Source organism: Gorilla gorilla, chromosome 8 (assembly GCF_029281585.2).
Source record: "Gorilla gorilla gorilla isolate KB3781 chromosome 8, NHGRI_mGorGor1-v2.1_pri, whole genome shotgun sequence".
NCBI classification, from domain to species: domain Eukaryota; kingdom Metazoa; phylum Chordata; class Mammalia; order Primates; family Hominidae; genus Gorilla; species Gorilla gorilla.
In genome coordinates, this window is record NC_073232.2 from 133,812,386 (window position 1) to 133,838,776 (window position 26,391).

The 26,391-nt window shown below is 44.4% G+C and overlaps 1 protein-coding gene across 5 annotated transcripts in view; it reads right to left on the reverse strand.

Annotated features, from left to right (window-relative positions):
* Window positions 1–26,391, reverse strand: part of FGFR2 (fibroblast growth factor receptor 2) — a 121,556-nt gene that overhangs the window by 34,874 nt on the left and 60,291 nt on the right. For 3 of the 5 annotated variants that reach the window (XM_004050205.5, XM_019035163.4, XM_019035157.4), the window contains 4 exons: window positions 25,265–25,388; window positions 6,727–6,917; window positions 4,064–4,208; window positions 1,823–2,019 (listed from right to left, as the gene is read on the reverse strand). In XM_004050205.5, coding sequence (XP_004050253.1) covers window positions 1,823–2,019; window positions 4,064–4,208; window positions 6,727–6,917; window positions 25,265–25,388 — 657 coding nt within the window. Of the gene's footprint in view, window positions 1–1,822; window positions 2,020–4,063; window positions 4,209–5,426; window positions 5,575–6,726; window positions 6,918–25,264; window positions 25,389–26,391 lie in introns of all 5 variants that reach the window. The other 2 variants (XM_019035162.4, XM_019035156.4) reach the window with 1 other exon arrangement.

Here is a 26,391-nt window from a genome sequence, read left to right on the forward strand (position 1 = left end):
AAGGATCCATCCACAAGCAGTATATTTCCAAATACTATTTTTCTCAAACTGTATTCTTAGATGGACAGTGAAGAAAAGCCAGCTGGCACTGGGGAAAGAAAACACGATGACTGTGGCTGAGTCAGGGGGATTTTAAGGGCATCTTACCCTTCTATATTAAGTAAAAAGAAAAGCATTTTAACAGTTGCAGAAAAAAAGATGATGAGATAATTAAGGGGCAGTGGCCTAGCTATGCCAAATTACAAGTTGCCTCCAGAAGTTACCATTTTTCCCTATTAGAAAAAAAATAATAGAAACCATGTAAGAGTTATCTCAGGACTGGACTCTTCTAGAAACTGGTTGGCCAACTGGCCTCATCTTTGCTTTCCTGGCCCCAAGAAAGATAATCATGTCACTCAAAATGACAACAGCGTTCTTGGTGGCAGACGTGACCCAATAGGCCCCTTTTTTCCATGCTGTTAACACAATTTGGTCATTTGCCTACACTTGACACACACTTTAAATTGTATCCTCCGTCTCCACAAAGAAAGACCTGCTTGAAACATGGCTTTAGAGAAGTTAACAAGGACCCATTCAGCCAGGAGTTTGAAGCTGGGTTGTGAACAACCAGACCCATTCCAAAACCACTGCTGACCAACTGGTTCCTAATCCTTCCTAATGCCTTGTCCAGAAAATGTCATTCCTACCTGAAGTCCCAGGAGAGGCACGCCTGGGATTAACCTGGAGTTTCTCAAAGTGCATTCTAAAATCACCATAGGGCTTGTGTAAAATGCAGATTCCTGGCCCTATCCAAGATGACTGAACAAGAATCTCTGGGGCTGAGACAAAGGAATCTGAAATTTTAACAAGCACCCCGTACATTTTACTAAAATACACACTGAAATGGAGCCAATGAGTTTGCTGTTTTACTTGCTATTTCAAAAGAAACCTTTATCAGAACCAAGTTTCAAATGCTTTTGTAAACGTTCTGCATCTACATCTGCCTTCCGCTTCCATCTCTGTGTACAAGCAGAAAAGAGCTGAAGCATTTCCTGTCCCACCTACCTATGCAGGGCTTTGGTTTACACCAGAGGCTCCATCTTGCCCCATCTCCCCCAAAGCAAAATTAAACCAATCAGGAGGCACACACAAGCAAAAAGCAACCGCCAAAGACCAAGTTGGGGGTTAAAAACAATCTGTTGCTGGTTCCATACAAATATTCTACCAATAAATCCACAGCCACACCTGTGAACTACTAACAATGAGACATAATAGATGCATACAATTCTATTGTAAATTGCAAAGAGGTTAAGCCAAAATTCCGTGTAGAAAGTTATTGTGCACCAGTTTAAATCAAACAGTTCAGATGCACCCTCAGGGCATAAGATACTGATCTTGACTTTAAAAAATAAGTCAGAGAACTTAGAGTCTCTTTCGTACTAGTGGCGTAAGTCCCAAGCGAATGTTCATGCTTATCTTAAAAAAGGTATTAGATCACAGGACACGAACGTGGCTAAAGCTTCGAAGAGACCGCTGTACTTGAGTCTGATCAAACACACACAGGGGGATTTGCCTCCAGTTATTTCCAGTCCTGCTGATTAGTTTTCTGATTCTGACAGTATTGTCCTTTCTTGCCCTTGGAACTGGACCCCATTGATCCAAGCAACGCACCATGACTAGACTCTCCAAGCTCCAAACACTAACTGGGTGACCGCCAAGCATCACACCGCACATGGAAGCTCACAGAAGTCGATGGCATCAAAGCAGAGGACAAGATCCACAAGCTGGCTGGGTCATGGGGGAGGAGTAAATTTCTTTAAACTCTTTATCTACTTTCTGTTACCTGTCTCCGCAGAGGGATACGTTTGGTCAGCTTGTGCACAGCCGGCTGACTGCTGAAGTCTGGCTTCTTGGTCGTGTTCTTCATTCGGCACAGGATGACTGTTACCACCATACAGGCGATTAAGAAGACCCCTATGCAGTAAATGGCTATCTCCAGGTAGTCTGGGGAAGCTGTAATCTCCTTTTCTCTTCCAGGTGCTAGATTGCAGATCACAGGAGGAGGAACAGATAAGCAGGCCATAGAGTTAGCACACCAGACTGATGCATCATAGCACAACCAAAGGAACCAAAAGGCGATGACCATTCTCAAGGCAAGGTGGGCTTCTCAAAAACTCAATCCTGCAGAATGGCATGGGCCATAGGCCTGCCAAGTGCCTCTCCCCAATGAAAATGAATAACCAGGGGTTCATCGTTTGACCACCAGGACCCAGGTAGTCACTGTCTCTAGCCTCAGTGGGCACCTGCAATCCAGTGAGTGGCTGACACCCAGTTGCACAGGGCAGGCTATGAGGCCACATTCTGTTAGACATTTGAGTGGAGGACGACCAACTGTACCCACAATGAAAGGATTATCTTTCATGATCATCTGTGAATGCAAACCAAATAAAAAATTCTGAAATATCAATGATGCCCACTTTTGTTTCTAAGGAGACAGTGACAATGCTTCAGTCTTACATGGGTAGGCTCTTCCAAAGGAAGACTCCACAGGATAATTTAACCCGGATGAACACAATTCCATATGAAACTGATGTTCATCTAGTAGGCTGGTCTGAAAAAGTTTTGGTGAATTCCTTAATACCATCTAGTCCATAAACAAACCAATGCATTAAATACACAGATTGAATTGCTTATAATATAGAACCATTAGATCCATAATACACAAAGCGTATAATATTCTTTAATAACCTTTTAAGTTTATACATATCCGGTTATACTGTTATGTCACTACAGCTTTTCTCTTAAAGAAAAAACATAAAGGTATTATGTGTGAGTATACATATAATTACTTAATTTAGCACATTTTTATATCAACTTCCAATGTCTGACTTCTTCTAAGTCCTCGATGATCCATCTACAAGCAGTGTATTTCCAAATAGTGTTTTTCTCAAACTGCATTCTTAGTTAAGTGCTAGCACTGTCACACAAACTGGTTAAGAAGTGCCAGTTAGGCACCACAGAATGCAGTACTGCAAATAAAAGCAAGCCTCAACATAAGAGACATCTCTTTGTTTCAAAGCAAATATTCACAGAGCAGATTCGCAACAAAAGGAAAAACGGATGCAATGGTATTATTGAAAGCTTATACATTTTAATCAGACAAATACTTGCAAGATAGTCAAAACTCTCAGCAGCAACAGCACAAAAATGAAACGATCTATTTTATTTTTACTAGATGTAAAATAAGCATGCAGGTAGGCACTGTACTCTAAAAACAAGGAATTAATAACTGGAGTGGAACATCATAAGCTAGCAAACCACAGTCTCTGCAGTTTCACAAAGGAAATGACAAAGAGGCAGATGCATCAGAGAGGACAGTGTTTAATTTCAAGAAAGTTTCACTAGAATAGAGATGTCGGTTAAAGATTCAGACAGCAGCAATGTTTAGGCAACAGGGCTGCAATGATGTTTATTTCTCTGTGAGGCAGAAATAACATCAAGCCCAAGATGGCAGGAGCATGCTTTGCAATGAAAGCAAACCGAAAGTCCATTCTATCGCAACATGCAGCAAGCCACCGATCCCCAAGGTAGGCAATACACTGCTTCTGTGCATCTGACATTCAGAGGTGCCGCTCCCCAGGCTCCTCCATACACATCCCTCTATTTACATCTCGTTAAAAATACAAAGTGGGATGAAAGCAATAAAAACACATACAGGATTTTAGCAAAATGGAATTTGAAATGAGAATAAATTACTTTGAATTTTACCAAAGTAATGGCAACTTGTTCCTTAAGGGAAAGGGGGATGGGCTAATTTATACATTGGCTCAATGACTCACTAAAAATATGAGATCCCTTCAGGTTTTAAGGGTGAAATTTCCCTTGATCATAAATGTGAGTGTGAGATCTCACTGTGTGTGAATTTCCAAAGCAGTTTTCTTATCCCTGAGGGATCATTTTTAACATTTTTTATATCTTTATGCAAGGATAAAAGGGGCCATTTCTGATAACAGAAGCTGTGTTAATTTTATAGCAATCAACCAAGAAAAGGGAAAAAAACCCAGAGAGAAAGAACAGTATATACCTGGCAGAACTGTCAACCATGCAGAGTGAAAGGATATCCCAATAGAATTACCCGCCAAGCACGTATATTCCCCAGCGTCCTCAAAAGTTACATTCCGAATATAGAGAACCTCAATCTCTTTGTCCGTGGTGTTAACACCGGCGGCCTAGAAAACAAGGGAAGCAAAAGAAAAGGCTAGACGACACAGGAATGATTGTGGAGGGGGCTGTGGAACCACAAGGCGTCGCACCGGGGGCTTCAGGGGGTGCTGGCCACCGGGAGATTCCGACTGCAGCCCATCCACAAAGCCCACAACCGAGAGACACGGAGCAACACTGACCAGCTCACCTCCACAGGCCCGTCACCACACCAGCTTCACCTCCTACACATGCACGCAATCAAACGCATGGAAAAAATCAACCCACAGAGGTCCGTTCTCTTGGCCTATGCTTTGGTTTGCATTTAGGGGTGGTTTTCCAAAAGTATGGTGCCCAGAAGGCCAAGCTGGTTCTGGTCCTGTTGGCTGCAGACTCCCACCAAGAGGAAAGGGTAGTTCTATCTAAATTGCTGTGTTTTAAGACAACACACTGCACATAAGCCCAGATGGACACCTCACCCATCCTCCTGGCCCTGTGGTAACCAATCGGGGTGGAAGGTTGTCTTGGTTACCAGGCTCTGGTTATTTTTACTTCTGCGATACCATCTTGCCCTACATAGCTTTGACAAAAAGAAATGGAAGCAAGCATCATCTTGGTAACCAAAAAAACTGGGCTTTTTTTCTTTTCATTAATAAACATTTGGATGTGAGTCATGACAAACCTAAAAAGTCAACCTTTTGCCTTTAGTAGCATCCAGTAGTACGTTCATTAAGATGAGCTCCCCTCAAATTTGGTGCAACAAGGTCAAGAACAGCAACTCATAAGGATCAACTATGCAACCAAAGAAATGATGCTTTGTTGAACAAATTGCATCTTGCCAATATTTCCCTAAAAACTTGAAGTAGAAGGAGACAAACTCTGCTGATACTCAAATGTCCCGTATTAAACAGGCATGGAAGCGTGTGTTTTAAATGGTGTTAATGTGCAGTAATGATGGGAAATGTGCAGCCTAAACAAGATCAGCCAGAAGGAACAACTTAAAAACTGGGTGGGGGTGGAGGCTAATCTCTAGAAGAAATTGGAGCAAGCACTTTGAACGTTGTGGGCATTTTTCCATGGCTACTGGCATCATACCAGCTGCATCACCGAAGAAAGATTATTATAAATATACCAAGGCCACAAGAGTTATCCTATAAGCTGCCTGCAGTCTCCCAAAGCACCAAGTCTTTTCAGCTTCTATATCCAGCTTTCTTTTTAAAAAAAGACAAAAATGAAAGCATTGTTACCTTGCTGTTTTGGCAGGACAGTGAGCCAGGCAGACTGGTTGGCCTGCCCTATATAATTGGAGACCTTACATATATATTCCCCAGCATCCGCCTCGGTCACATTGAACAGAGCCAGCACTTCTGCATTGGAACTATTTATCCCCGAGTGCTAGAACAGACACAGGAGAACAATATAACGGCCAACCAGGAAGGTCTTAGCATTGTCTATGGTCCCACCACCAACACACCGCAAGAAAACAAACTCCATTACATCTAAACAGCGGCATTAAAGGGCTGCGGATTTTAAAGAACAAAATCAGTCCAGTGGTGGACAATGGAAAGACCTGGTGGAGAGAAGGGCAGGAGGGTGTGAGCGATAGCTAACTGGATAGGTCAGGTGGGTCCCCAGGTTGGTCATCTTTTCCCAATGCCTTTGATCCTTGGAATTATTAGCTGGTGAGAACACTTCATTGGCTGAAAGTTCTTAGCTGGGTCACCTATGGTTCTACTGGAAGAATATTCTTCTTAAGGACATTCATTCTCCATGAGCAACTAGACATGGGAGGCGTGGTAGGCAAGAAGTTAAGAGCCAGCTGTACAGACTTAGCTGCCCCTGTCCTCAGTCTCCTGAAGAGCAAACCTAGATCTAAAAAAGAGGCAGATGCTATGAAAATGGGGGCTTGCAAATAAGAAATAAGGAGGGAAAGATATTTTCCTTGTTCAACATTTCACTGGTGCAGAAATGTGACCTAGAGTTTATTGTCTAAATCACCTCTGAATGAATTTCAAAGGTCAGGGTTTTGTTTTGTTTTGTTTTTGTTAAAAAAAAAAAAATCCAAATTGTTTCTAAAACGTGGCTACTAAAATTGGATCCTAATGTCCTATTAATAGAAAACAACATCAGAGTAACAATCAACACTGGCACAATGCCTTGAGCCTACAAAGCTCTTTCCATCCACTCCATCCCATTTATTCTGCACAACCGCCCTATGGGGGAGAGAGTATCATGATCTCTACTTTTATAGAGGTGCAGCTAAGCCTAAATGTCTGCGATCTCAGGGCTGATAAATAGCTGAACTATTCTCTCTCCAAGTTTAGTAGTTCTTCCCCAAGTTTAGTAGTTCTTCCCCTACTCCATAGTTCCCTTCTGAAATTCTACTAGCAAGCGTAATGATCTGTTAATTCCTTAGAATACTCTCTGCTGGCTAGTCATAAAAGAGAATCATCCTCTCTCAACTCCAACAGGAAATCAAAAAACCTGTGGCCAGACCCATGAAGGAGACCCCAGTTGTGGGTACCTTTAGATTCAGAAAGTCCTCACCTTGAGAACCTTGAGGTAGGGCAGCCCGTCGGGCCCGTATTTACTGCCGTTCTTTTCCACGTGCTTGATCCACTGGATGTGGGGCTGGGCATCACTGTAAACCTTGCAGACAAACTCTACGTCTCCTCCGACCACTGTGGAGGCATTTGCCGGCAGTCCGGCTTGGAGGATGGGCCGGTGAGGCGATCGCTCTGGTGGAGAGAGGGAAGAAAGGAGGAGCGGGGATGGGAGAATGAGAGACCAATAAATAAGTTGTGTTGTCCAGAGGGCTGTCAGTGAACTCATGCCAGAAAAGCCTCAAGCCTGCTGGCTGACACCTTTGAAATAACACCGTGGCCCCATGAATAACAGAAACGACTTCAAAGGAGACTGCTGGAGCGCGACCCTTGTAAAAAGAACACTTATTTAGAAAATTGAGAAAAGAACTTATTACATCCCAGGTTATTGGCTGTCCACTGCCACCTGATGAATACGGGAAGAGATTCTACTCTGACAATCTAAGTGACAAATGGTAGGGGAGGGAAGCTTCTTCACTTATCCTATTTGAGATAATCTCAAAGACTCACCTCAACCATAAGCTTAACATCACAGGCAAATGACAAGACTAACTTTAAAGACACTCTGAATACCAAAAATGGTTTCGATAGGCACGTGTCTCCCAATACATGTTTTTTTTCTTTTCTCAGACAGGGTCTCACTTCATTGCCCAGGCTGGAGTGCAGTGGCATGATCACAGCTCACTGCAGCCTCAGCCTCCCAGGCTCAGGTGATTCTCCAACCTCAGCCTCCTGAGTAGCTGGGACTACAGGCACCCGCCACCACGCCCAGCTGATTTTCAAATGTTTTATAGAGAGAGGATTTCATCATGTTGCCCGGGCTGGTCTCAAACTCCTACGCTCAAGCGATCCACCTGCCTTGGCCTCCCAAATTGCTGGGATTACAGACGTGAGCCACCACGCTCGGCTCCAATACATTTCTAAGATGCTCTGAGAAGACTTCCAACCTTTGTTTTAAAAATTAAACTAAAGCCTAAAGCCCAAAGTTATGAACAGATTTGACTAATAATGGGATTCACCTCTTTATTGTGGAATTCACTCCATTCATTCATTCTTTATTCACCCATTTAGCTCTTTGATGAATATCAGGTGTTACTCTATGCCAGGTACTAAATGCACAAGTAGGAGTTTCTTAGCTTATTCCAATATGGCACTGAATGAAACATAAGGAGATGCTGGTTTCCAACTCCTGGCTATGTTTTAGACTGCCCTATAAAAGGGCAGAGATGGTATCCCAAAATTACTTCCTAGCTTCACTTGTCTTGCTTCTCCTTCGAGAACACATTCTCAACAAAGAATACACCCTCTCATCTTATGCCTGGAAAGGCTTCTCTCCAGCTAAGAGGCGGTCTCTGCAGAACTTTTGTGGAGACAATCAAGCCAAGGTGTGCTAGCAACCACACATGAGACTCCTCAAGTGTTAAGTAATACCCGTGGAAAAATGGGCTAAGGACTTAACTATGCATTTCTCCAAGACACAAATGGCCACTAGGTGTATGAAAAGTTTCTCAATGTCACTAATCATTAGAGAAATGCAAATCAAAACCACAAGGAGCTATCACATGACACCTGTCAGGATGGGAGAAAAAAAAAAAGACAAGTGTCGGCAAGGATGTGGAGACACTGGAACCCCTGCGCACTGTTGGTGGGAATATAAAATGATGCAGCCACCATGGAAAACAATATGGAGGTTCCTCAAAAAATTAAAAACAGAACTACCCTAAGATCCTGCAATCCCACTTCTCTATTTATCTAAAAGAACTGCAATCAGGATCTGCACTCCTATATTAATTGCGGCACCATTAACAATAGCCAAGAAATGGAATCAATCTAAGTGTCTGCCAAAGGATTAATTTTTACAATGTGGCTATATACACAACGGAATACTATTCAGCCATGAAGAAGGAGGAAATGGTGCAATATGTGACAACGTGGAAGCCATGATGCTAAGTGAAACAGGATAGTCACAGAAAGACAGACACTGCCTGACTCCACTGATATGAGGTGTCTAATTCATCGCATTCATAAAATCAAAGAGTGGAACAGTGGTTGCCAGGGGCTGGGACAGGGAAGGAAATGGTGAGTTGCAATCAAGAGGCATAAAGTTTCAGTCAAGCAAGATGAGCAAACTCTAGAGACCAGCTGCACAGCATCGTGCCTATAGTCAACAACAACGTATTGTACACTGAAAACTTAGTTGAAGACCAGGCGCAGTGGTTCATGCCTTTGAGCATAATCCCAGAACTTTGAAGGCTGATGCAGGAGGATTGCTTGAGGCCAGGAGTGTGAGACCAGCCTGGGCAACACAGCAAGACCCCTATCTCTACAAATAATACAAAAGTTAGCCAGACATGGTGGTGCATGCCTGTAGTCCCAGGTACTTGGGACTGAGGTGAGAGAATGGCTTGAGCCCAGGAAGTTGAGGCTGCAGTGAGCCACGATCATGCCATTGCACTCCAGCCTGGGCAACAGAGTGAGACCCCGTCTTAGAAAAGAAAAAAAACTTAGGTGAGATGGTAGTTCTCATGCTTAGCATTCTTGCAACAATAAAATGAAATAAAATAAAAAGAATTAAATAACCACCAGACCACCAGACTGCTACCTGATCTTGTCATACAAACTTACTGGAACCTTCCTACACAGATCTGTCAAAAGCCACACAAAACACAATCATGTGTCCATTCATGAATACAATTCCATCCCAACAGGCCTGCACTTACCAGCCTCCTCCCTCTCTTCCTCCCCTAGGTGTGTGTACCACTACCCTAACCTCCAGTGTTAAAAAACAACTGAGGGAAATGAGGAGAACTCAGCCAGCTCAGCACACCAAGGATGTCTCTGCACTGTACCTGAGAATCCCCATGCACTGGGCTGGAAACAGCAAATTAGAACAATAGATGTCTACATCTTCCTGTATTGGACCTTTCAGATTAAAACATCATCTAGTGGAATTTGTTGGACAAGAGCCAGACCATGTGCAAATTGATTTTACTGCATAAGCCTGTTGCTGGTCTTTAAAAAGAAAGAAAAAGTGCTAGTGGTTACTCTTAGCACATTTCATTCCAGAATCTCCCATCACTTTACAGACATCTATGTTTTCACATTATAAAGGTAAGGATACTGGAGCCGCAAAGAAATCATTCATCTGCCCCTATATTGCCCATGTAGGCTGAGCAAAGAACCTGAAGTTAAGACTTCTGGTGTTTGTGGGCAGAAAATCTCAAAGCTGGGCCCCTTCAGATGTCAGGTGAAACCCTTGCTCTCTGGCTCGTACAATGACCCAGGGATGGGCCCCAGCAAGCCTCCTGGTCAGGCCTAGCAGCTGGGTGGACACCCCAGGGACCTGTCCACAGCGGGCAGTGACTGAGGTCTGGTTTAATCCCAGCTGGCCTCATCCATGTGGGAAGGGCAGAGTTAAGTCCGCACACAAACAGACACACGCTCCTCTCCTCACCAGGCCTCCTACCAAGAGACTTCACAGCACGAGGGGAAGCTGTCCTCTGGGCTAGATCCTGCCAGACAAGGTCACAAACTATGCTCCTATGCACCTAGCAAATAGTAAGAAGGTTTATTCCTTCACACAGAAATGTGAACTTTAGTATCAATTCATGCCCTGGCTCTGTTTTCCAGTTTTGCACTTGCACATGCATGTGTGTGTGTAGTGTGGGTGTGTTTTAAGATAAATATTTACAGTGGGCCTACACATCTATTCTTAGAAACAAAGGTCATAAAATCTTAAATGTCATAAGCCAGATCAACTGAGTTTCAAACCAAGTCCTCTTTCTTAAACATATTTGTTTCTAATAAATTGTTTCACAAGTAAACATTGTGTATGCAGTACCAAACGATGATGCCCCGTGAACAATGAGTGCTTTCATCCCGCCTGACATCTCTGGCCTGCTTCGGCAGGGAATTTAGTCACTGAGGCAACACTGGCAGGGCCCACTACAGAGCTGCAGTCTTGTTTTCCTTGTGGTCAAAGTGCTGCTGAGCTCCAGTTATTAAGTTATTCCAGTGCTATCCCGGCTATGTATACACACACACACACACACACACACACACCCCAAGTTTGCAATGGTTTAATGTTATTGCATTTGCAAATTACAGCATACCAAATGTTACACGCTTGCAGTCTTGAATTCATCTTTTCAAATTTTCTCACCTTATACAAAATAACCTCTTAACCACCTCCACTCCCCCTCCGCCCTTTCTCACTTCTGGTAGAAAAACTGCAAGCAGGATTGTTCTGTAATAGAAACCTTACACTGTCTTCCAAACTTATTACAGCTGCCTTCAGTATAAAATGAAACCTTAGAGAATGTTATTTAAAATGTTTTTTAAAAGTCAGTAGGTCTCATGTTTCATTTCTCCACATCAGGCTTTGATTTCCTTTGCAACCTTATTCTCTGCCCTTAAACAAGTTGGAGGAGGCCTGGACGTCTTGGAAAAGGGCCCAGGATGCCAGCATCTGCCGAACGCTGCGCTCCTCCTCTCGAACCCTTCAGCGATCCACCACCCCTCGGAATCCCTAAGAGCCTCAGAAACAGTGAACAGTAAGTGGATGACAGCGCCTGGACTCCTTTCCTAACTTCTGAAAAACCGAGGTGATGGCAGGGTGCAGATGGTGGACGAGGATGCAGGCTGGGCAGAGTGGGGGCCCCCTTCATGGCCTGGCCCAGTGGGCACTACGGCAGAGACAAAGGGGACAATGACCCCAAGAGCTCATGTGTTCTCCCCACCAGGAACCTCCCCGGTCCCTGGGCAAACCAAACCCCTCAAGTTTGCAACTTTTTTGCAACAAACTGATATAAAAAGAATCCCCTGATGTATTATCTCTGGGCGAGAGACTAAAGCCCAGTGCTAGTTCATCTCTTCTTCTATGTGATAACAAAAATCACATCTTCTCCACCAGGAAGGACAGGAAGGATTTACAGTTTTAGGCAAGGTTCTCTTCTAGCATGTTTAACTCTCAGATATTATATAAAACAGATTTTCCTTTTTACAAAGGGAGTGAGATAAACACATGGAAAATAGGCTGATGAGTAGCTCCTCTGTTTACTGTAATTTTAATTACATATATACACATATAAGAATAGACGTTCTGAGGTTCAGCAGGTTGCAAATGCACAGTGCATGGACCTGGAACAAGATGAGAACCTTCAAAAGAGTGATTGGAAGGTGGCTGTGTGAATTCCAAATTAAGACGGAATGGAAAGCAGTCCAAAGGGTGCGGCCACTGCTGCCGGGACAGTTGGCTGCACTGCTGGAATGAGGTTCCACCAAATAAACGCGTAGTAAACACAGGCTGAAGTGCTTTAAAAAATACATTCTCTCCCAGCGTTCTCTCTCTCTCACTCTCGGTCTCGCCCACTTTTTTCAAGTGTCCACTCTACTAAAGCAGAAAGCCCAGCTGCTAAGAATTGAAATATCAGGATGGGCTCTGTCAAGCCCTGCTCTGTAGCTGGGAGCCATAACCCACCTAAAGACTGCAGCAGGAAAGCACAGCCTGCTTCCTTCCAAGAGGTCATTATTGAGGGAGAGAGAGAGAGAGAGAGAAAGGAAAAAAATACCTGAGTGACAAAGAATAAATCTTTGTTAATTGACCATTGAAATTTTATAACATGCCAGTCCTCCTCTGGACATAGTAATATGTTTGCTCATAAGAGATCTACAACTTTTGCTCTGACATAGCAAAGGCCATAAAAAATGTCCACCGAGCCGAGAGGCCTCATGTCTACAGGCTCAGTAAACATGCATCCTGGGGATCAGAAGGAGAACCAGGCTCTTAAATTACACCTATAAATTAATCAAGCACAGAGTGGCTGGTTTCCCGGCTCACACTGGTCTCCTGAGCATTTCTCCCCAAAAGTTAGGCAGTACTTGCCACAAAGAGCCATTTCAAAGCCACCTCTCTCCGGCAGTCACACACCAAGAGACTCGAATCACACGGAGTTCCCAGTATTGATCTGGAAACAGCCAGTCTCCTGCTCTCAGGCCCCCATTCATGTAAGGAGCGTGGATAACCTCGCTTGCTCTGTCTTTAAATTAAAATCAAAATTTAATTACCTTTCCTCCAAAATGGCAGTCTCTTAGCAACGCCAAAGAGCTGAAAAGGGAAAGAACATTCTGCGATTTGGAGGACAAGTGAAAACAACTGAGAATTCTTTTTCTAAAGCCTGCCGAGCTTTTTTCTAAAGAGTAGGCGGTGGTTGCTTTTGTTGCATAAAAACGCACTAAACCAGTTAGCATGAGGCATGGTTATTAGGAGGAGGAGGCCGATCAAAGCCCTCTGAAGTCTGAGGAGCCCAGAACTTGCTAAAGGCCCCACGCTAATTACAATTAGTAGAATGAGTTCATTGCCTTGTCAAGACTCCACCTAACGCACTCAAGCCTGACAGGCTAAATCTCGTTGGGTTCTGAGTTTTGTTTTGTTTTCCCAGAAATACGAAGCTTTCTCCAGCTTCTGAAGATCAGCACAAAGGAAGGTCAGAACTAAAAATGATTAGCAGAAAAAGAGAACGCTATGACGGCCAGGAAGACCACCTTCAGAAAGAGCCCAGGTGCCCACAGCCAGTATTTTGGCTTGTCACCTCCTAGAATAGATGAGTGGGCTGGGATGCTGGGCACCCGGAGTCACCTGTTTTGTTTTGTTTTGTTTAAACACATTTTTGTGGAAGGTCACTGGTTTGTTGCCCTTTCTCCCTCACAGGCTTGGCACATGCTCGTTTTGTTCTTTCCTCTTCGCTGTCTGGTCACCCAGGTGTCCGCATCTTCTGTCTGGGTATCTGACTCTCGGAAGTCTTGCAGAATCGGCTGGGGCTCCCACTTCCTCTAAAACACACACGTCTCTTTGCAGAGAGAGTGAAGTCTGCGGAACAAACTTGTTTGGGTAAAAATGAAGTGTCCTCCCTCCAGCACTAAAGTCACAAAGTGACTTATGGAGGCTGCACCCTGTGAAATGCTAGAAGCAAAACACCACTAATGCCTTTGTGCTTGCTCGATGAAGTGAAGAAGAGAGTAAAGTGCTGGCTGGGCTCAGGGCCTGGGAAGACCAAAGCAGGTGGAGGCAAAGTACCTTCCCTAATTAATGTTACAGGCTGTATTATTAGTACCTTCCCTAATTAATGTTACAGGCTGTATTATTTGGCTTGGGGTTGAGTGGCTTCTACCAGCTGGGTATCAATTTGGGTCTTCTTGGGCGAATTACAGGAGTAGGGCTGTGTGTTATTTACACCCCAAGTGTTTAAGCTCTCTGCCTTCAAAAAGTTTCACCAGAACTGAAGATTCTTTGGTAACCAGAGAGTTATTATGCCAAATTTACGTTCAAAATTGATCTCTTTTGCTAAAAGGAGTCATGGTTTTGGGATGACGGAAAAGTCCTGGAGATGAACAATAGTGATAATTGCACAACAAATTGAATGTACTTAATGTAAATGAATTACACATTAAAAAATGGTTACACAGGTATATTTTATGTTATGTATATTTTACCACAATTTTTTTTTTTACAAAGGAGACATAACAAAGGTGACAATATCTCAGAGTGAACAAGATCAATTTCTAGGGTCATGGAAAACCTACCTTCTCAATCAGCGAGGTATATTGACCTTGTCCAGTTTACTCAGCGAGAGCTTTTCTATCTCCTGACCCACACACACTAGGCAGGAGGTCCCTCCCTAGGTTGTGCTTGGGTTTTGACACTGATATAAAACTCAGGCGTCAGTCTCCCAGGCTCCCTCCCGAGGAGCTGAGGTAAACACAGCTGAGAGCGTTCATGCCTGGGAGTCACGTCAGAGCCTCAGCAGCCACTTGCCATAGGGGTGCAACATCTTTCAGGAATGCAAGATTATCAGCTGGTGTCTGCATAGCTGGGTTTCCTTCAGGGGAAGAAAATGTTTCCTTCAAGCTGGAAAAGTTTGTTCTTTTTTAATGTCCAGGAATTAGGTATACCCTCTTATTACAATGGGTGAACTCCCAATTAGAGTATCTTCTCTCAAATGATTTGCAAAGAAGCTAAAAACCAAACCACAGGGGAGCCCTCCGTCAAAGACAGCAACCACTCCAAGTAAGTAAGGCCCCTTAGCTTTAAAACATTTGACTGAAATCTATCAAAAACGATCCAGTTAACCAACCTTTACAAATCTGTCCTAGAAAAATATTCACACAGATGCCCAATAAATAAGTGTGGACAAAGCTTGTCGCTGTAGGGTTTTTTTTACTGGAAAACAAAAGATCTGCACAACAATCATATTGTTTAATATGATTAAACGAATTGTACTATATCCGTGAAAGAAGAGCATATTGGCCACTAGTAAGAATGAAGGAGATTGAGATGTGCAGACATAGAGGGATGTCCATTGTAAAAATGCTGGCAGGTTTCATCAACTTTCACCATCTAAAAAGCCTTTCTTCTAGAGAAGTCTAGAAAATCTATCATGCTCATCTCTCTCACATATCTTGTTTTGCTCCTAGGGCGGTTCGAGCAGAAGTAAAAGCTTTCAGCCCATCTGAGCAAACAAGAAATGCCTCCCTTTGATAGGAATAACATGAGAGGCTGAACAATAAATCCCATTTGTTTTCTTGGAGATGAAACTCAGAAACTGAAAATAATCACGGTTCTAGATACTTCTAAGTACAGCATGACCTAAAGAGAAACTTCAAAATCGTCACCCAGATCACAAAAGCCTTCAATCCAAATGCCACTGCTCTTCTCACTGTCCAAGCCAGATGGGAAGCCTCAAGTCAGGCCCCAGCCCCAGTCCCTCCCTATGAACACTCGGTGAGAGTCTCACATACAGAATGGTTTTGTTTTTTCAGTCCAAAATGTAAAATTTATTTATTTATTTTGAGATGGAGTCTCGCTCTGTTGCCCAGGCTGGAGTGCAATGGCACAATCTCAGCTCACTGGAACCTCTGCCTCCCGGGTACAAGCAATTCTCCTGCCTCAGCCTCTAGAATAACTAGGACTACAGGTGTGCACCATGACGCCTGGCTAATTTTTAATATTTTAATTTTTTTTGTTTGTTTTTGAGAAGGAGTCTCACTCTGTCACCTTGTCTGGAGTGCAGTGGCACAATCTCGGCTCACTGCAACCTCCGCCTCCCAGGTTCAAGTGATTCTCCTGCCTCAGCCTCCCGAGTAGCTGGGATTACAGGCACACAACACCACGCCTGGCTAATTTTTGTATTTTTTAGTAGAGATGGGGTTTTACCATGTTGGCCAGGCTGGTCTCAAACTCCTGATCTCAAATGATCCACCTGCCTCAGCCTCTCAAAGTGCTGGGATTTCAGGCGTGAGCCAGCACACCCGGCCAAAATGTAAAATTTAAAGGGCTAAGTCCTTCACCTTTCAGTTTCAGTCCAGAGTGTACACTGAACCAGCAAAATGAGAAGTTCCTTTTTCTAATAGAGCATAATTTCCAAAAGATCCTACTAGAATAATATTCAATGTTTGTCTCTCAAAAGACCACAATCTCCCTGATCCAGTGGGGAATATGTCTGGGGCACCATTTGACCTGTAGATTTGCATACTTATTTGGGATGGACAGAATTCCTGCCAGCCTTGTTTGAGAGAATCCTGTAATCCAGAGGCTTTGAGAAAGAGAGAAAAAGTTGGAGTTCCATCAAGATCTAGAAATTTCCATCCCAATTTATGGTCTTTGACCTCAAAATGTGACCTGAGGAACTCCATGAGGGCAAAGCCTTATACCTCATTCAAGCGACTGTCACCCTCTCGACCACATACAGGCTGCATGAGCGTGCCACGTGCTTCACGGATAGAGAATTAACCACTGCAACTCAGCAAATACACGAAATCCCAGCTAGAGAGCTCTGCTCTATTTTCTCCCTCCAAGCCAAAGCAATGAGGCTCCCATTGCCTCATCGCCTCATCTGTCTCTTCTCAGAAGAGGAAACAGAACAACTTCCCCACAGCAACACCGACACCCTCGGCCATCTATTTCCCACAGACACCCACATTTGACCAGCTATCATGAAAGACGCACAGTGGTTCTCTGATGCCACCCTTCCAAATCTCTAAGTAAGGAGCACATCCTACCTGTAGGTAGAACCCTACAGCATCCTACCTTCTCTGACTGTGAAAACAAACCAAGCATGAAGACCGTGAATACAACAGCCGGGTCTCCTAAGGGAGAGGGAATCCGTGAAAGCAAACCAACAGACACATCTTTTAAAAGGGGAAGAACACATAGCATTCCACACTCACATCTTAACAAGAGTTGGCAGGCCAGGTGCGGTGGCTCATGCCTGTAATCCCAGCACTTCGGGAGGCCTGGGCGGACAGATCATCTGAGGTCAGGAGTTCAAGACTAGTCTGGGCAACATAGTGAAACTCCATCTCTACCAAAAATACAAAAATTAGCCAGGCATGATGGTGTCCGCCTGTAATCCCAGCTACCAGGAGGCTGAGGCAGGAGAATCACTTGAACCCAGGAGACAGAGGTTGCAGTGGGCCAAGATCATGCCACTGCCCTCCAGCCTGTGCAACAGAACAAGACTCCGTCTCATAAAACTTCCCAACTGAGGTCTTTCGGTTTACAAAGGCAGCCGTTGATAAAGCCACATGAGTAAATGAGTTTAGAGAGAAACTCTAATTTCTTGCTTCAGAATTTGCAATGTTAAGAACCACAAAACTCCAAATATAAGCAACTTATTAAACTGTTTTTTGATTATTTCAATTCAGCACACGCTGATAGAAACCTCGCTAAGTTCCAGCACATTACTGCACACTCTTACTGCCATCAATAAATTGACATTTCATGGCAAGTTTATTTGCCCAAGCTCTGACAGAAGCAGCTTTCTCTCTGCCCCATCCTCACCTGAATCTCCAGGTAACCTCTTCTTACATAAAACTGTAAGATATTAACTTGATTTTAACACTTCTACATCCTCTTTGCCCACACCATAAATGAAATGCCAAGATTAAATGCCAGACCAAATATTAGCCCTCTCTCCAGCCACCTCACCCAGGCCCCCTGCAAGAATCTAAAGCAATCAATAAGGCTTCCTTCCTCAATGGTGGGGCAAAGGACAACGGGTAGCCTGCAGAGAATGTGACAAAAAAGCTGACACCGCAGAGTTCTACCATGCCCCATCCAGGCTGGCGTGTGTCTGCTCCCACCCCAGGGAGCTGGCACCCGCAGAATACCACCTGCTCCCAAAGGCTTCTTGCTGGGGTCAGTTCTGCGGGAGAGTCTGTATTTGCCAGTCAGTACGTTTGGAGTGATCTAGCTGCCACTAACCAGCCTTTGCCCCCCGGGATCCCTGTTGTGAAACAGGAATGAAAAGCTGCTTTGTAGCAATCAAAAGCTCATTAAACAGTAGCTACCAAAGGAAGTTTTGAAATCTCTATCCTGGAGGAGAGGACAGGACTGACCCCTCCTTTCATCAGGATGGGCTCAGGGTGCACGGCTCTGTCTGGAGATGCAAGAGGAAGTATCGGACCAACGCACAATACCGACTAACAGTTGCATGGTACTATTATTTAAAAGCGCTGCCTCTCCTACCACCTCCTCCTCCCCATAGTGCTACAAGAAAACAGTCATCACCCCATTTTACAGGCAAGGAAACTGAGGCTCAGAGGTTCCATGCCTTTTCTAAGGCCATAGAGTTAGCAAGGGTGGAAACAGAACTTGACACCCCTCTCCATGTAATTTCCACCTGAACCTCCAGAGAGGGCATCTGGCACAGAGTAGAGACCCTTAGGGGTTGTCTGTGACAGCGATGGTTTATAAGAACAGGATGAGATGGCTGCTGGGGACACGAAAGCGGCAAAAGGAAGGTGCTTCCTCCTCAACTCCGCTCCGGTTCCGTGATCTGTCAACTAAATAAGCCCACTTAGAAAGGCCGTTGCTGTGACCCATTACCTGGCACGCCACCCCAATCCCTTCTCAACAGAGGGGCTTTCTGCCTCCCTCCGGTGAGATTTTGCAACTCTAGAGCTGGCATGCAGAGCCCGTGTCAGGGTAGGACACCAAGTCTTACACTCAGAGCAAGAAATGGAAAAGAATTCACCGGCAGCAAAGTCAGGAGTATGGAAAATCAAATGAGCCCTGGCCAGGAAGCCTCTAAGTCAAGAGGCTTCAAGTTCAGAACCCCACAGGGCTCTACGGAGCCGAGACCTTGTGCCAGGAACAGGTACAAGCGTGACAACCTAAAAGGTAATGGTCAGGCTTTCAATATCCTAACGTCTCTGGACATGCAGAATCACGTCATTTAAATGATGCCACCACAGCCACTCCTTATCACACACAGAAACAAAAATTCCCTCCAGAAGCCACAGTGTGATGGAAGCCGAGACTGAGATGCAGCCTTCCATCAGGAGCAAGTGAGCAGGAATGACTGAATCTTGACAGCTTCAGTAAAGAATTAACCGGTTAATTAATTAACTAGGCCACCGCTTCTTCATTTACTTAACCACTACTTTGTTCCCAACCCAGGAGACAGTCCAAACTTCACACTCCAGCTGTGGTTTGAGGGACTCCGCCGTGCCTCCGTCCCCTGGCCCCAGCTCAGCTATCACACTGGAGCCTTTGTCTTCCTGGGACAGAGGCTGCCCCAAGCAGTCAACAATTTCAGCCATTCCTCCTTCTTCCACTGGGGATGGGCTGCCAAAAGCTCCCAAAACTCCATTCCAGGTGTCAACTCCACATTCGAGCTTATCAGTCAGTGCTTGGAATAAAAGACGCTTCATTCTTGAACACACACCTGAGGGGGGACTTCGCTCTGGTACGGATTCCTGTGCGCTTTCAGGCTGTGTCCTATCATGTCTGGGGCTGAGTTACAACAGATTTATGTCAAGGGCTAGTTGACAGTGCCATGCTGATCTGCCGCCATCAAGTCAGGGCTGGTAGTGATGCCTGACCCATCCAGAAGTGACATGAAGTCTCTGATGGGCCCCCAAACAACAACTGCCTGCTGCTTACAGCTTTCATTTGAAGGGATGGGGACAGGCAGGGGGAACAAATTTCTGGAAAGTTAAACTGATAAAGACCGGGCACGGTGGCTCATGCCTGTAATCTCGGCACTTTGGGAGGCCGAGGCGGGCGGATCACTCCAGGCCAGGAGTTCGAGACCAGCCTGGCCAACATGGTGAAACCCCATCTCTACTAAAAACTACAAAAACTAGCTGGGCATGGTGGCACATGCCTATAATCCCAACTATTCAGGAGACAGAGGCAGGAGAATCACTTGAACCTGGGAGGCAGAGGTTTCAATGAGCCAAGATCATGCCACTGTACTCCAGCCTGGGCAACAAAGCAAGACTCTGTCTCAAAAAACACAAGGAGTGGAGAGAAGACATATCTGGCCTTGACAAAACCAGAGGCACCATTTCCACTTCCACTGTACTTTGCCCCCAAAATACCAAATGCCAGGCAAAAAGCTTGACATACCTGAGGGTCTCTGGAAATGCAGAACTGGAATGCCCAAAAGAAGCAATAATTCACGATTCAAAGCCAAATCGTCTACACGAGTGAGGAAGAGCAACTAGTCTTTTAAGGTCCCATCTTTCTCCCGCACATTCTGTCTTCTACAGCAAAGAACTGAAAGCAGGGTGGGGTGACAGCAGCACCTCCTTAGAGTCGGGCTGTGGCAGTCACTACTGAAACACACCACAGTGAACATCAAATTAAGAAGTCCACTTGGAGAGCAAGGAGCATTCATACAGATAGGCGTGGAGAACACCCAGATGGAGGCCCCAGCTCCAGAATGCCTGCTCCAAGCCCTTACTTAGCAAATCACTTACCCCAGCTGAACCTGAACTTCCTCCACTGCAAAGTGGGGGAGGGGGAGGGGTGGGCGTAAAGAAGCCAACTCCATGAACTTCAAGTCCTCAAACTCCACACCCCTCTCCTGCAAGTCCAACAGCCAAATCAGTCTCAGGATGGCCTTGATGACAGCATTAATCAAAGGTGGAAACCTCAGCAGGAAATGTCAATGTCAGCCTCTGGCCACGTCTGTAGGTTCCAAAATGGCTTTTTTTTTTTTTTGAGACGGAGTCTCACTCTGTCGCCCAGGCTGGAGTGCAATGGCACAATCTCAGCTCACTGCAACCTCTGCCTCCCCCATTCAAGCGATTCTCCTGCCTCAGCCTCCTGAGTAGCTGGGATTACAGGTACCTGCCACCACGCCCGGGTAATTTTTGTATTTTTAGTAGAGACGGGGTTTCACCATGTTGGTCAGGCTGGTCTTGAACTCCTGACCTCATGATCTGCCTGCCTCGGCCTCCCAAACTGCTGGGATTACAGGCGTGAGCCACCGCGCCCGGCTTTCTTTTTTCTTTTTTGAGATGGAGTTTCACTCTTGCTGCCCAGGCTGCAGTGCAGTGGCATGATCTTGGCTCACTGCCACCTCCACCTCCCAGGTTAAAGCAATTCTCCTACCTCAGCTTCCCGAGTAGCTGGGATTACAGGCACCCACCACCACACCCGGCTAATTTTTGTATTTTTAGTAGAAACGAGGTTTCACCATGTTGGCCAGGCTGGTCTCTAACTGCTGACCTTAGGTGATCTGCCTGCCTCGGCCTCCCCAAGTGCTAGGTTACAGGTGTGAGCCACCATGCCCAGCCCCAAAATGGCATTCTGTTTGTTTAATAAGACTTCTGATTAAGACTAATAAAAGCTATTAAAGATCCGTTCTAACCCTCAAAAGAATCCTGGTTTGGAAGGGAGGAAACCAGCATTTGTTGCTGGCCACCTACATGCCAGTCTGATGTTTTCATCTGCTAACCCAACTGATGCCTCGTAACTCATGTACTGAGCTGAAGGGTGACCTTTGAGAAGGTACGTCCACGTCCTAAGCCTTGGAAACTAGGAATGTGACCTTATTTGAAGAAAAAGGTCTTTGCAAAAGTAATTAAGTTAAAAATATCAAGGTTAGCTCATCCTGGATTTACGGTGGGCCCTAAATCCAGTGACAGGTGTCCTCACAAGAGGAAGACAGAAGGAGATTTTGAGACACACAATGAGAACATGACTACATGAAGATGGAGGCAGAGATTGGAGCGGTGCCTCTACAAGCCAAGGACAGCTACCAGAAGCTGGGAGACGGGCGTGGAACCTGCCAACACCTTAATTTTGAACTTTTAGGCTCCAGAACTGTAAGAGAATAGATTTCTTTTGTTTTAAGCCAATTAGTTTATAGTAATTTGTTAGGGGTACCCTAGGAAACCTAATACAACCATCATAGGAATGAGGTAAGTATCATCATTCCGATTTTATTGATGATAAAACAGAGCCTCAGAAAAGCTAAATAATTTGTCCCAATTCACTAGGGGCCCCAGGTATGGCCACGGACAAACCTGCTATTCATTCCACGGCACAAGCCGCTTTTTTTATTCTAACATTCATGAGTTCCAGTTCCTTCATTTTTGGACACAAGGAAAGTGAAATGAGTCATCCCAGCATTGTAGCTTCACGGTGACAGGACCTCAGTCAGAATCCAGGGCTCCGGTACCACTCAATGATGAACGATGGTGAAGGCTCGCCACCTCCCGAAGCCACAGCTACTTTAGGGGAGCCCATTTTATTATTGCCACAATTACCAAGACATGGAGCATCACACTAATTTTCCCTTGCAGTAAATAGCTGAAAAGTAATGGTGTCAATTTTAATGAGAATCAAGCCAGGCTCCTAAAAGGGCTCCCATAAATGAAAGCATTTCCCTTACACACAACAATGGCTTGCCGTTTAATTCCAGAACACAAGAATGTCACTTAAATTACACGGCTTTTACATTAAAGTGCTTATGAGAATGCCTTTCCAAGGAAGAATTTCAATAAAAAGATCTCACCCATCTTGATGCTTCATAATATCTGAACCACAATCTATGTATCACAGAAACAAAAATAAAACCCCAAAGAATGTGGGCAAGAATGGGACTTCGCTTTCACTGGGAAAGGGTTTCTGATTTTCTGTGAAACAGAGAGGTGGCTGAAAAGCTGTTATCACACAGCAGTGTATCACATTTGGGCCTGTGGGCTACCAGAAATTCACTGCTTAAGCTTGAATCCTTTTTGTTTCCACTTGCTGAGATGTTCAGAATGACTGCCAACCCTGTACGTCTATATGAGCCTCTTTAGCTGACTCAATTCTTATTTTATTAGTGCTTCGCAAAGCAATTACTAGGGTTTTGAGCAGAGATGAGAGTATTTCACACTTCCATCTTTACTGAAAATGTCTTTTACTCCACTGACTTTTGGCTTCTATTTATAAAGAAGGTTCAAGGCTTGGAAAATTATTGGAGTTGAGCTTTAATGGATATTCCCAACCAGCATTGTGTCATTATTGGCCCGTGTTTAGCTGGGCGATCTCCCAAATTTGTGACATAATCAGGCCTCTCTCTGCATTACTCCATACACTCCACGCTCTCTCTACATTACACCACTGAATCATACGCTCTTTTCAACAAGACTGATTGCCAGGGGATTAACATTAGACAGCACAATTCCATTATTCAGCAGCCCAATTCAAATCCCAACCCTAAACTCTAAGAGAGATTTCAGGGCTTCACAGGGATGAGCTGCCAGAAAGCTCAAAGGGGAGGTGGGGTGAGGGGCTTTTGAATGTTTTACATAACAACTCAACCTAAAACTTGCTGGAAGCAAGAGCCCAGACCGGAGTGGCCGCCATCTGACTCCATGATGCCTGGAATGGCCCCAGCCCAGCCTAATGAATGATTTGTGGACCTATGCAAAGCTATAATCCCAAAAGACTGCTATAGCTCAATTATTTTTTCCCACAATAAATTACTTAATTTCAAAATTAGGTATTTAGAACATTTAGCCCAAAATCTCTCTTTCCCTAAATAGAAATAGTTTTATGTCACATTCGGTATACACAGGAATGCAGGTAAAGGCCAAGTCATATGCTCTTTGATCAATGGATTTACAGTGTATCAATGCCAACACAAATGTTGATCATTTTCTTCTCAAATTTGAGTGTTACTTCTCTTTTTGTTTGTTTTGTAAAATATCTGAACATGGTAATTCTCACTAAGAAACATGCCACGTTTTCTCTATGGGGAAAGAGCTCTAAAACTCACTCTTTTATGAATATCTATAGGATCAACATTATTCAAGGACCTATCAAATTTCACATGAAGGCTTCTGAAGAACAAAACTCAAATCTTCGAATAAACACTACTTTCCCTGAATGCTTATATGCAAATGGAAGTAATGGTTATATCATGCTTTCTAAGGCAGAGTGTCTCGTAGATCCAATTCCATTTAACTTGACAGAAAATCAAAATAGTTTTGTTTACTTTTCAGTTAACCTAAAATTTTAATTAACCAAATCTTTGCAATTTGGTTAATCAAGCTTTTGGATTATTTTTTTAGTGGCTTTTTGGGCAATTCCAATATCTAACGGGGTCTCCCTCTTCAAAGATGTTTTACTGAAGGAGACCCACACGTGAGATGATACTAGGCACACATGCACAGGCTATGATGTAGGAGACACTTCGTTTACAGAGGCACAGTGGGTGGTGTGGGCTTGTGGAATTACCAACAGTCACATTACGGCAAAACGTGAGTGTGAACTGAGTTGAGTCTACAGCAGAAGTCAGCAACCTGTATTTAGGGGAGGGCAAACCAAAAGAAAGGGCTCAAGGTGGCAGGTTGAAAGTCAAGGCACATGACAGGAAAGAGAAAAGATGGCCCCTACATGGAAGGGATCTTAACCTGCCATCCTGCAACAATGAAGTATGTCTTGGGTAGAGTTCCATATGTTAGCAATCCTCCAAGACACAGAAACCTCCTTTCTTCATTAGTTACAATAAAGCCCCATCATCACAGGCAAAACCTGGGAATAAACTTGATTTCCAAGACAACAGGCGAGGTGGTCTTCAATGTTTAATTAAAATGGCCTACTTATCTGTGCACTCTGACAAAAATGTATTTATAAGCTCATATACATGGTTCCCTTTGCACAGAGGAAATAGCTGCCAGGAACAGACACTGAATTGGTACCGTCTAATGACTTTCTTGTGATGGAAGTGAAGGGCCCTCAACATTCACCTTTTTCCAGCCAGCCACAGGCTCAGTCCTCAGACCTTTTCCTTTACTCTTCAGCTGGCCTTCTACAGTTGCCCTGTTGGGGAAATGATGCTTCTCTTTTAAAACCAAAGGTCTGCTACAGCACATCTGTACCCTTTTCACCTGCCCAATTAACATTTTCAGAGTAATCTCAGCTTCCAAAATGTCAGACATTTCATACCACGTCCACTTTACACAGATGACGCTTGGGAACCATGAGGATCATGCAAAGCTCATAAACCCTGGCTGCCTGGAAAACAGAATATTGTCAGATGACAGAAGCAGCCTTGTAAAATGATAGTAGAAAGAATAAGAATGAACCAATTCTCCTGAAACTTATGGGAGAAACAGGACTTAACGTTCATGCTTTCAAACGAGTCAAGCAAGAATGGGCTGGTATGCAGCCGCCACACGAGGAGAGGCAAACTCACCCACAACATCCAGGTGGTACGTGTGATTGATGGACCCGTATTCATTCTCCACCACACAGGTATAATTTCCCTTGTCAGATGGGACCACGCTTTCCATAATGAGGCTCCAGTGCTGGTTTCGTACCTGAAAAGATCAAAGCAAAGGCGGTTATTTAACAATCCTAGCACAGAATACCAAGTACTGTGCTTTCTTGATTTAAAAAGAAGCTGAAGGAGGCAAGGAAGGTATGGAAGAATCACCTAAATTCTAAATTGATAACTGTCACTAAGAATCGTGAGAAATGAAAACCATCATCATCATCATGGTGAACACCTGTGAAGCAAATATTGACATATTCAGATCTGCAGGAGTATTCGGCAGTGTACAGCGTGGGTCTGTTACCATCATGGATTTGAGGGCTCCTCTAGGAGAGGCCAACTGGCCAGGGAGCCTGAACACCAGCCAGCCTGGTACCAATGGCCACGGGCAGGCGAGCTACCAGTTTGCCCATCCACTGGGAAGCCTCAGCCTCTGTGGCATCACAGAACCATGTAGAACTAACACTAGTGAGCATTTGCTATATGCCAGGCACTGCTCCAAGCCCTCTGTGCTGCCGTAGCTAATTCATTTCTCCTAAGGAGCTCATAGTTCTCAGATGTTGTCTGGATGTCTCAAGAAGTTTCAGCTGGGAACATCAGTCTGCCCTTCCCATCTCTGGTTGTGGCTGAATAGATATACATGTTCCTCAGAGAAATACCCAGGATTCCAAATATGGGAGCAATGAATCCTTACAAAACTCAAGTTGTATATCAGTCCGTTCACAAACTTCTTGAGACTTTTCAAAGATAAGCAGCACATGTGAAAATCAGCTGTTGTGACTCCTACCCAAGGTACCGTCAATACACAAAGAGACACCATTCTTATGTTCTCCCCCTGCTTTTCAAATATTTCCATAGACTCAAATTTTCAAACATGCGAGAGTTTTCCTTACCACAAAATGCAACACCTTGTATCTTCAGGGTTTGAGGCTTTAGTATTTCTATCTGAATCCAAGTCATTCTCTACAGGTGTTTTGGACAAGGCACTCCAGTGAAACGAAATGAAAAAATAAACAGTCAAGGCCTACTAACCTTAGCTATCATTTCAG